The sequence below is a fragment of the Sturnira hondurensis genome, unplaced genomic scaffold (genome assembly GCF_014824575.4).
Source record: "Sturnira hondurensis isolate 20B ecotype Veracruz unplaced genomic scaffold, ASM1482457v3 Scaffold0004136, whole genome shotgun sequence".
Lineage (NCBI taxonomy): Eukaryota > Metazoa > Chordata > Mammalia > Chiroptera > Phyllostomidae > Sturnira > Sturnira hondurensis.
Window position 1 is genome coordinate 22,632,082 of NW_028076767.1, and position 12,160 is coordinate 22,644,241.

The 12,160-nt window shown below is 44.6% G+C and overlaps 1 protein-coding gene across 2 annotated transcripts in view; it reads left to right on the forward strand.

Moving 5' to 3' along the window:
• Nucleotides 1-12,160, forward strand: part of CTNNBL1 (catenin beta like 1) — a 150,217-nt gene that overhangs the window by 57,766 nt on the left and 80,291 nt on the right. For both annotated transcript variants that reach the window (XM_037044034.1, XM_037044035.1), the window contains 2 exons: nt 4,818-4,911; nt 7,501-7,592. In XM_037044034.1, coding sequence (XP_036899929.1) covers nt 4,818-4,911; nt 7,501-7,592 — 186 coding nt within the window. The remainder of the gene's footprint in view (nt 1-4,817; nt 4,912-7,500; nt 7,593-12,160) is intronic.

Here is a 12,160-nt window from a genome sequence, read left to right on the forward strand (position 1 = left end):
TAAACACCCAATAAAAGTTGCCTGTTATCTTCATTAAGGTACTGTGCCTAGTATTATCTTCCCAAAGGCACCTAATGAGTACTTTGTGAACATCAGTCTCTGCATGAAGTGAAATGTTTATGAATATTTGTTGAGTTCAACAAATAATCTTTTCATTTCAGCAGACATTCAAAAAACATTTTGAACAAATACTTTAAAAAAACCTTTTGAAAATTGTGGGCCTAAATAAGACATGGGACGATAGAGGTTTAGTTTTTTAAAAAGGATGACTAGTAAGACCGACTATTAAGAATGGCTGTGAGAGCCTCTGTGGAAATGAGGAGGGAGTGGTCACCTCTGATGGGGAAGGGTCAGGAAGGGCTGTAGGTATTGGCCTCTGCAGGGGCAGGGGCCTTAATGTGAGGGTGGACCGAGGGGTCATGGCCAGAGGAGGCGGAACTGTGGGCCGTCTGTAGGGCTGGTTGGGGTGGCTGGGAGCCGCCCTTTGCTATAGTTTAGTGAGAGTGGCTTTGATGTAGAGAGCCAGGGGACTGCTGTCCATTCCCATTCTTACTCCCAGTTAACCCTGCTTAAATGTTAAACTCCGACGTCTTGTGTTGATCTGCCTTGGGCTGGTGGGCGATGCACTGTGCTGTTCAGGTTGGCAGGTTTTCAGCGGCTCTAAGGGCGCTTGCTACACAAGTTTCTGGATCCTATCACTTTCGTCCCTTTCCATTTCTGTTAACATCCTCACCTTCATCTGTGTTTGCTCTCAAGTGAAATTCACTCGCTCATTCATTCACTGAATGTTTGTCGAGTGCTCGGCGTATTCTTGATTCTAGGAACTGTGTGTATGGCAGTGAGCGAGACCGACAGTCCGCCTTTGTGGAGCTCCTGTTGTAGTGCGGAGAGAAACAGTAAATAAACAAGAAACAGATAGTGGTTCTCTGTTACATAGAGAATTAAAATAGAGTGACGTGATGTAGAGTGACTGGGAAATCACATTGAATTAGATCAGAGGTGTCAAACTCATTTTCACCAGGGGCCACCTCAGCCTTGCAGTTACCTTCAAAGGGTCGAGTGTAATTTCAGCTCCTTAGCAGTTAAGGAGTAGTTACATTTATACAGTCCTAAAATTATTTCGGCTCTTTGAAGGCAACTGCGAGGCTGATGTGGTCCCCGGTGAAAATGACTTTGACACCCTTGGATTAGTTAGTCGGGAAGGGCCTGCATTCTGAGTGACAAGAAGAAACCAGACATTCGAAATGACCAAAGGCAACATAGGACAAGTGTAAAGGACCGAAGGCAGGAATGAGCTTTGCGTGTTTGAGGAACAGAAAAAAGGCCAGAGCTGTGAGAGTACAGCTGGGGCGAGTGAAGAGCGTGTAGTCAGGGCGGCCACTCTGGGCTTTGTAGGCCTCGGTGGTAAGTTTGGGTGGAAGAATTGGAGGATCGTAAACAGGGGAGTAGTAACATGGTCAGGCCTAACATTTGGAAAAGACCAGTCTTGGCAGCTGTGTGGGCAGTGGATTGGGAGCAAGAGTGGGAACAAAAATATTACAAGGTGGTTGTAATAGGCGTAAGTTTTGCATTATGACCACATTACCATATGTTGACTCAAAACTTAATTGCTTATCAGGATTCAGTGGGTGTCAGTGTGTGGGGGGTTACTATTGTTTTTAAAATACGAAATTTCCACTAGACAGAGTTCTACTGGGTAGAAAGATTCCTTAGTAGGAATCTTTCCAGTTGAATTCTTGAGAAAGCTTATTGGCAAACTGTGCAAGATAGGGAAAGATTCCTTCAAACCCTCTCATCTGTCTCTTTTTTTATTTTCTCCTCTTGTAGCCTTTCTTGCTGGTCAAGTGGGAGAGGATGTCTGATTATGCCCTTGAACTTTGTCAGTCAGACCTGCTGGAATATTGTTTGGGAGACCTGCTAAGTGAGAAATAACCGGTGACTTACAAGAAAACGTCAGGCTTAAACAGTCATGATTTCCAAGGCTAGGGTTGCTCTGGCTGAGCAACCTTTAATGTTTTAATCCCTAATCAGGATTTGTTTTTAGTTTCAGACTTGGTCAGAGTTTCAAAAAATAGGCATGAAGGTGGTAGATTCCAAGGGGTTCGAGGGAGTAAGACAGAATGCTAACTTTTGTTTCTTACTAGGCGATATCCAGAGCTATGCATCATACAAATATTTTTCCAAGGGTTTCTGAGCTGAATGTGTTGTGACTGCTTTGACCCTCCTGCAATCAGATAAAGTTCTGTTTAACCCAGCTAAACATAAAGTTTCATACTTTGCAAGCTAAAAAAAAAAAGCTGTCTGTTTTTCCTCTGGCCAGATACCCATTATCCATACCCACTCAGTTCTGGGATTTGAATGGGCTGCTTACTGCCACTGTCCCCACTTTCCGGAGAGCAGAGATGGGAAACATAATAACTAGGGATCGAGGAAAGCGGGAGAATCGTGTGGGTGTGGCGGCCATGAGCAGTCCAACCTGGTGAAGCAGCTTCGGAACTGGGAAGCGCTGCGCCACTCACCGGAGTCGGAGTGTCTGCTGCTTTAGGGTTCGGGGGGGATCATACGTCAGCCAGGGTGGTTTACAGGAAAACAAACCGACATGGTTCATGTTTTCCCCCTAGATGTTTTTCTGTTTTCTTTCGCATACCCAAATTGTCCAATTAATTAAGGAAAACATTTCAGTGGATTTCTTTTGTGAAGCTTTTGCTAGTCGTGAGATTTGAGAGCAAGCTTGCCTTCTCCACATAAGAGGGTAAAACAGCTCTTGGATTTATGGGAGTTCTCAATTTTGGCATCAGTATCCCCTCAAATATGCATCTAATGTTTTAATTGTTCCTCATACCAGGGCATAAAGGAGAGCCTAGAAAAATGTCGACTTCATTTGTGACCGAGAATTACGAATTAGTAATCACAGTGCTTCCCTAAGTCTCCCTGAGACAGAGTGAAGAGGCCTCGTTTAATGGTCCCTCTCTTGCCCTTGCTTCACCCTCAGGCTCAGTTTGGGTTGGGTCTGCAGAGCGCCTTATGCACAAGTGCCTGGCAGTGTCGGTTCGATGAGATCATTTCCTTCTCCTTTCTGCTCTCTTCACCTCGCCAAAGTGATAGGATGTGAAGGGGAAAAATAGGGTCCCAGAGACGGTCCCTTCTGCCACAAGCTTTGAGACTTCGGCTAAGCCGATTGGACCTTTGCTTTCTCACCTGTAGAAGCTCTGAGGATTGTATGAAAGTAAATGGGGAAATATAGATGCACATATAAAGATCTGATTACAGGCATAAAGTAAGTGTTTTCTCAATTAAATTTAGCAAAAGTTACTGAGCATCTGCTGTGGACAGCGTTGCTGTAGACTTTGGAGAGCTCGCCAGGGTGCATGAGGGTGTGGCGCCTGCCTGCTGAGAACTGGAGTTTTTTTGGAGTTTTTCATAGTCCCTAGGAGAGATGAGCAGTGAATAACCAGGGGAAGAATGCTTAGAAGGTTAGGGTCTCTCTCCTTGATTTTTGAACCAGACCCAGGGCAAGGCATGCCCCACATTTTCACTTAATCTTTGCAACTTTTTAATTAACTTGTTTTTATTTTCTAAGTGAGGAAACTGAGGCAGCGAGCAAGGGTACACTGCCAGTACACGGAGGGTCTTATCTTCCCAAACTGGTTTACTTACTGAGGTGATTTACTTATTACTCAGAGATTTAGGACCAGATAGATAATCACTTCTTGATTATTAGGTGTTTCCTTAGTTGCCTTCCTTATTTTGCCTCAGGATTACCTGGAGGGCTGTCTCCTGGAGACCACAGCTTGTGCCGTCAGGTATTGGGAAGCAGGAATAACATCGTTTCTCCTAAAGAGGGAACTTGGTTCTACTTTTGCTTGCACTGATCAGTAGCAGTGTGGTCTTGGCTAAGTTACTCATCTCTTGAATATCAGCTGTATGATGTGGCTATTGAAGGTTTCCTTGAAGTATTGTGTGAGTCAAATTTAATGAGAAATATAATTTCTGTTTACATAATATAAATATAAAGCATTTCATTATGTTAACATTCTTTTCAAAAAGGAATTAAAAATTCATCAGCGGTAATAGTTTCGTATGGGCGAGCTTAGCATGGAAAGTTAGGAATGTTTTGCGTTTAATCCTAACTTTCAAGGCTGGTGTAGAGTATGGCTAGTAAATTTACCAATGAAACTTGCCTCAGTCCTGTGGTTTAGAAGCATGCTTTGGGCTTGAATGAACTGTTGACCTGACGTTAGATGGCAGTTTTGTAAGGTGCTTAAATACCACAGAAAAGTAGGAAGAACACAACTTGATATCAGAAGGCCTAGGTTCAAATGTACTAGCACAGTCACTTACTCGCTTTATATCCTTGCATTATACTTTGTCTCCATAAGCTTCACAGTCTTTTTTTAAAAAGATTTTATTTATTTATTTTTAGAGGGAAGGGAGGGAGAAAGGGAGAGAAACATCGATGCATGGTTGCCTCTTGCTCGCCCCACAGTGGGAACCTGACCCACGACCCAGGCATGCGCCCTGACTGGGAATCGATCCAGCGACCCCTTGCTTCACAGGCTGGCACTCAGTCCACTGAACCACGCCAGCCAGGGCTTAAGCTTCAGCCTTAAGTCAGGAATAATCATGCCTGCCCTTTCCTTGCCTCAGAGTCATTTCAAGGCTCAAAACATAGTGGGAATCATAGAGCCTGTGCTAAACCAGAGGTGGCTCATTGTTTACTTTTTTCCTCCAGTAGAGAAGTGAGTATAGGAACAGGAGCATTTGGGGACTGTTTTGTGACGTGTATCCCTCTCTCCTTCTGCTTCCCTGTGGTGAAGGTGGACGGGCAAGTGGTCGCCCTGCTCGTGCAGAACCTCGAGCGCCTGGATGAGTCTGTGAAGGAAGAGGCGGACGGCGTGCACAACACCCTGGGTGAGGGCGGGCGCGGTCGGCTCCGGCTCCCGCGTGTCTTTGTTTGTCTGGGGGCTTGGTGCTCATTTCCCTCCCTCCTTCATAATAGAGGCAAGAGCGGTAGGGGTTTCTTTCCTTTTGCTCCCAAACTGCCTTTTCAGAAATGAAGACCCTTGTGTAAATTTCATATAACTGCAGCTTTGGGTTGGCGTGAAAGTAATAAAACAGAAATTCACCTTCCTGGACAAAATCGCTGGCTCCTTTTTAGTGGGACTTTGCCTCCAAAAGTTAAGATGAAGTTTCAGTAGAGTGAATTTCTTCTTTTTTTCTTTTCTTTCTTTTTTTGCTTTGGAAACTGTATATATTTACAGCTTTTTAATCTCGTTACATTGTGGGGTTTTTTTCCTGCACATTTCCATTCAGTGGTACCACCAACTTCTGAACAAGTGTGTATCTTTATAGGGCATTTTATTTGAAAAAGAGGTTTTCTCCTCTTCTTATGTGTGGTTTGCCACGTAGACCCCGAGCTGAAATATTGCCGTCGGCCCGGCTGCCCCTGCATCACGTACCCGTTCAAGTGAATTCCTCTGCAGTGTTTTCCCTCCCAGACTTGCTGCTCTAACATCTCCCATCTTCCCCTGTGAAGTTGCCAAGCCAATAGTCTATTTAAAATGGTGCTTTGGGGTAGCCCTCCTTATCACTGGTCACTGTCATCTAAACCCGTAAGTGACATATCTGTGAGCAGAGCTTGAGAAATGAACAAGGCCCAGCAAAATCGGAAAGTTTGATGAGATTAGATCTTCTTTCAGCTCTTTTGTGTCTGGCGCAGATTTCTGATGTAGTTTTATGCTCTATTCCGCAAAGATTGTCATAAAGGAGGAGGAAGACACGGCACCTAGGGAGTGAGAGGCGAGAGAGCACAATAATCTGTAATTTGGGGGCTGGCCCTGGTCTTGAGCCAGAACTTGGCATTGCCATCTGTTAGCCTAATGCTGAATTTTGGTGAATGGAAAGCTTATCAGAAGTGTTAACTGACTGTTAATTAAAAGGGCCTGATGTAATGGAAAAAACACCAGCCTGGAGGTCTGAAGAAATCTGTCTAGTTTCAGCTTGGTCACCTACCAACAGCTCAGCAAGGTCAGCCCTCCCTCCCTTAATGAGCCCGGATGTTGGTCAGGCACTGCGCCGGGCACTGGGGAAGATTACAAATGAAGTAGGCGTCGTTCTGCTTCTTCAGAGGCTGGCCGATGGGAAGTCTTGAATGGAAGGGAAAGCTAACACAGGGGGACAAATGGCATGATAGGAGTTAGTGGAGAGCACTGTGGAAGTGAAGAGGAAGGGGCTCGAGTTGCTGTTTAGGAGCTACTGGGGCTGAGTGTGAAGACAGGTACATTCTGACATAGAAATGTGAGAAGGACTTTCCGGCAGGGATGCAGCATTTGCAAGGCCGTGAAGGGGCCTGAGCTTCGGGGAAAGTGTAGACGTGTAGCTGCGGGAGATGGGGCCAGAGGAGTAATTTTGTCCAGGTTATGGGAGACCTTGTAAACCATGGTAAAATGTTTGGATTTTTTCTAGGGGAAACAAGGAGCCATCTAAAGTGTAAGCAGAAGAATAAGAATGAGCTTATTTAAATGAATGAGTTGGTTTTCTTAAAAAACGTGAGAAAGTAAGGTGTTGGAATGATCTTCCCGGGGGTCTCGCTGCCACCCTGCTCCCAAGGCTTTGTGTTCCACTCCCCGAAGGGGCTCCCTGGCGGTGCCTTGACTTGCCCTTGGAAGACTGACATGGGCAAAGGAGCGAGGGAAGAAGTACTGGCAGTGGCAGCTTCTTCAGCCCTTCCTCCTTCCGGGCTTGGTGCTTAGAGAACACGGGACTGCCTGTTCTATAACAGGGTGTGGAGCGGAAGGGGCCCTGAAGGAGATGAAAGCATTGGGTGTGATTTTTTTAATATCCTTTTTGGTATCATAGTTATGCAATGATTTTCTTGCCCCCCCGGTTTTTAACTTCTCTGTTAAGCAACAATTTGGCTGTTGTAGGAGACAGCGGGGCCAATCTTCTGAGTACCTGGCTGTTACCTCTGCCGCCATGGCTTTTCCCCTCTTTGCACATTATTTTGTTCAGTTAGGGTCGTGCTTGGTTCCCCTGCAGTCCAGACAAAGGGAACTGGAAGTGGATGAGCCAGGGAAGGAGGAGACTCTGAATTCACCATCCCCGGCTTTTTCCCCTTACGTTTTATCGAGGCTTCGGTCTAGCCCCCCGTGTCCTTAGCCATAGGTCTCTGGGACTCTAGTGCAGTGACGACTAAGGGGGTCTTCTTGGAGACCCCCATCCTTCCGTGTTCTCTTCTAGCGCTTTCCCTGTGAGCACAGGAGCTCTCGCACCCCTGTTGAGAATTCCGTCATTTTCATTTATAAGTTTGGCTTGTAATATAACTTGAAGGAATAAACTCCATAACATCTCCCTGGTTAATCTAAAAATGACAACAGAGCATCTGGCTGGGAGGCAAAGAGGGAAGTGGGAAGAGGAATGAAACGCCTGTCGTGGGAAGCAGGCGTGGTGCAGGTGGAACAGAGTCGCCTTCCCAAGTGACCGGTGTCTGTCTCCCTTCAGCTATTGTGGAAAACATGGCTGAGTTCCGGCCGGAGATGTGCACGGAGGCTGCCCAGCAGGGGCTTCTGCAGTGGCTGCTGAAGAGGCTGAAGGTAGGTTGGGCTTTGTGACAGGCAGCTCAGGCCTCGCTCTGGGCCCGGCTCCTGCGGCTCCTTGGCCTGGATTGTTGTCCCCGGGCCGCAGGATCCAGTTCGGGAATTTTTTTGCTATTTCTTGCCTCTTTGTTTTCCTCTTTTCTTTGTTTTGTTTTAAAAGAAGACGTTAATACCTCTGAAAATAATACAGACATGCTGTAAATATAAACAGATTCGTGTGGTACAGAAGGTATAAAACTGAAAGTTTTCCTCTGCCGAATGCTTCTAGCACCGCCTCCCAGAGGCAGCACTGTTAACAAACAGGGTTTTATCTACCCTCCCAGGATTTCTTTGTGTGAATATAGGGGGGTGTGTTTCACAAATAGAAATGCATAGTAATTTTTAAAGCCCCTTGACCTGGCCTCTCTGACCCTTCCACTTCTCGGTTTTGAAAATTGGCCTTATTACCTTTCAGACATCTCTCGACCTACCCCTGCTCTGCAGAGGTCAAAGTTATTTTGACTTCTGTATCTGTATTTGCTCCTGCCCCCTCGTCCACCAGTAATGACTCCTGTCTTTCCTGTATATTTTTAGATTACACACGCTGTTCATTAACCAGCTTAAATCCCTAGTCTTTCATGTAGCCTCCATCATTTTTAGACCCAAAAGGAAATATTTTTCTGTTTCAGATAAAAAAAAATTAAAAGTTGAGATCTATAGAGATTAAGTGCCTTGCCCAAGCTCACACAGCTAGTTAGACGTGGAGCTCGAATTAAAGCCCAACCCTTCAGACTTCCTTCAGGCCCTGGTTCCATTGCACCGCTCTGCCTGCAGCCCACCCTGCCACTTTTCTTTCCTCAATATCAGCCATTTTACTTCCTTCCTGCTGGATCTCTTGTCGGAGTGAGCAGATCTCGGTTCTCACAGTTACGTACCCATAACTATGTGACACTTACCTTCACGGAGCACCTTTTCTACCTCGCCTGGAAGACTTTCATTGTATTATATGTGCTCCTTGTCCTGCTCCGAATTTCCTTGAACCCCCTAAGAGCAAGAACTCTGGCATATTTGCATCTTCTCCCAGTTGTTCTCCAGGAATGGTTCCTGGCATCCTGTTGGAAATGCATTCTTGAAACCCACCCCACCTGGCCCACTGGGTCTGCCCAGCTTGGGGTGGAGCTTGCAATCTGAGTTTTAATATGTGGGTGATTCTGATCCATGCTAATGTCTAAGAACCACTATCCTAGATTATTTATGTTTATGTTGTTTGGTAAAACCTTGCTATTTAACTGATCATCCCATATGTATTTAGTAGTCCTCAAATAATAAAGTGCATGACACATTGGCTAGTCCCCTTTTTGTATTGGTCGCCTAGCAGTATATAGAGATACTCATGGATTTCTTTATCCACTAAATGAAATCTCACTAATTTGTGCTAATGAGGATGAAATCCATTGCAGATGATTGCATTAATGGTTTAGCAAGTAAGCAAATAACAGTAGTGTGAAAGATACTGCAGCACAGTTGATTTTTAATAGGGAATACAAACTTAGAAGGATATTATGTTCAATCTAAAGTAACACGAAAACCCAAAAGTTTTTTCTTTTCTAAAGAAACAAAATTAAGATTCCTCTTTGTTTCCCCATTAAATCAATACTTCGAAAACAGTTGCAGTGTTCAGCTTAGGAGCCAATGAACTGAGCATTGGCTACATTGTACCACACATACAACTGGTTAATGCTGAGTTCTTAGCTTCTGGACCAGGAGCTGGGATGTTGCAGGGCACAGCCTGCTTTGACAGTTGAACAGGGCTGTGGACGTGTCTGAACCTGCCCCATGTGTTGCAGGTAGCAGAGGTGAGCTGAGGAAATAACCTGAAGCTTCTGGCTGCGGGTGGTCGCATAATTGTTTTGTACTTTCCAAAACAGCAGCTTTCAAAAAGGTGAAGTTTAATTTTATTCAAGGCGAGTACATGCTGAGTGCAAACCTATGCTTGACTCTGTAATTACTCTGACAGCTGAAAGATTTAGGATCACCAGGCTCCTGGATAGAAGAGAGCCCCAGAAGGCCCAAGTCCCGTTGGTTTCCTCTGCCACATCCAAGAGACCATACCTGCTAAATGAGTGCTCCTTTCTTCCAGTGTTGACCAAGTGACCTTGTAATTTGGTATTTTCGTCTTTTGCAAGCTTGGAGGCTGTCATCTCTAGCTGGTGACTTTTGTCTTTGGCTAGACATAAAAGATTATTCTCCTTTTTTCCTCACATAGCCCGTAGTTTCTTTCTTTTCCACCAGATTAAAATATTTGGTTGTCATTTTCATCACCATCGCCATCACTAAGTTTTCCCCACCCAGTGTGCGTGTCATTTATTGGCTATTTATTTTGTGCAAGGTGGTATCCTCGGTGCTGCACATGCATTATTTCTGATTCCCACAAACCACCCTCCAAGTGAGCACTACTGTCCCCCGTTTGCAGGTGAGGGATGAATCCCAGAGAGCGGAACATGCTTGCCCAGCCCCACGGCACGTGTGGGGGGGAGCCTGTAACAGCAGGGCCTGGCTGTCTTTAAAGCCTCTGCCTCTGCCTGGCCTTTTCCAAACTGACCCCCTTCCCAGGGTCTGAAGCTTGCAGGGTTCAGTGTTAGGGGGTTGTAGGGCCTAATCATTTTGACTTTCTGATTAGATTATTCCTTTATAGGAATAAAGCTTTTCAATCAAAGAACCTGTATTTTAAGAAAAAAAGAATGAAATTATGATTTTGATTTTTTGCTCTGAATTTAGTTTGAGAAAATTGGAAACACCTTGAAGTGTCTGTCACACAGCAAAAGCTGTAGATTTTCTTGGGCGGGGGAGTGGTGAGGGGGTCAGGAATTCTCAATAGAGGGAAACTCAGCTCTCAGGTTCCTGTTAAGTATGAGAGGGGACCCAGAAAACCCCAGAATTTATTAAAAATTGTGTATTTATTCATATGTTTAAACTTCAGTCAGCTTCAAAGTACCCTCCATTTGATGCAATATACCTATTGAGATGTTTTCCACTGCTCAAAACAGTTTTTGAAACTTGTCAATTTTGATGCCTTTTTGTGCTTCTGGTTTTTTTGTTTGTTTGTTTGTTTCACCTCTTCCACATGGGTAAACTAGTTCCCTTTGAGGACTTTTTTCATCCTGGGAAATAAAGAAACACAAAAAAATTACTTGGGGCAAGATTGGGTGAATAGGGAGGGTGGGGCACGAGGGTCATGCTGGTTTTTTTGTTGTTGTTTTTTGTTTTTGTCAAAAACTGCTGAACACTTAGTGTGGGGTGGGCAGATATATCATGAAAGGGGCAAACATGTTGAAAGCGTCATAAAAAAATTCAGTGAAGCCAATTACAGCCTCTCAGGACAATGCCAGCTGGTACACTGATGCAGATGGGTTCCTAGAACACTTACCTGGTGGGGGAAGCCTGCACTGCAAGGGGCCCACCCTCCAGAAGATAATTCTGGTTTTTTTGGGGGGGGGTTCCCCTGTCATATACACTAGTTTATGAATCCGGCCATCACATGAGGCGATCATTATTTACTTTCACTTAACGTGAGAGAAATTGAGTCAGAGAGGCAGAGTGATTGGGCCAAGATGAAATGGTGGGTAGCCATAGAGCTGAGATTCTAATCTGGATATTTCTGATTCCAGTCATCAGAAAAACTTTTAGTGCCTGCTGTGTGTTAAATACTTTTCATATTATTTAATGCTCATCATAGCTCCCAAAAGAGGTTATTATTTCCATTTTACATGTAAGGAAACTTGGGACCAAGAGATGTCCTGTGGGTCATAGATGCCCATTCTCAGTTCATTGTGCCGTTAGTCTCAGAGTTCGGTTTCTAGAGCATCCCTGTGTTGGAAAGGACGTAACAGGTCCATGTATTAAGTAGCCAGGTCCAGACAGTTCAACACATCTTTACATCTTAACAGTTTAGTGCCATTTGAAAAAACAATACACGTGAATTTAAAAAATGTATGTTTATTTCATTCTTAAATACAGTTACTTACTTGAGGTCTGCACAGCTTTGAAACCCTTGCAATCAGGCTGAACAACACCACCTGCTTTCTTATTTCACAGAGTTCTTTTTATCACGGTGACCACCGAAACCCAACTTCACAAAAATAGGCTGTCATAAAAAGAGATGTATTTGGAGCTAGTGGTTAATGCAGAGTTCAACAAATGTCAAAGGTCATTGTACTTTCCTTGGCGATTGAAAATATCCTGTGGTGCCCCTGTGAATTCAGTACGACACCTTAGGTACTTCGGCATGCAGCTGGGAGCTGCAGACTTCGTGCACATCACACAGGTTGTGCGTGCTTATTAGCCAAACCGAGGTACGCCTGCTCCCAGAGTCGTGGCCTTTTGGTAATGTGACTGTGTCACCTGGTAAAATTAATTTTAACTCAGTGCCGTAATTTCATGCCATAACGACAGACAGCGTTCATGTCAAATTGCCGTCATATTCAATTCTTTGTCTTGCATAGAGCAGGTGCCCCATAAATATTTTTGTTGTGTTTTTTTTTTAAGAGAAAATCTATCCCCTGTCTTGAGACAGGAGTTTATAAAAT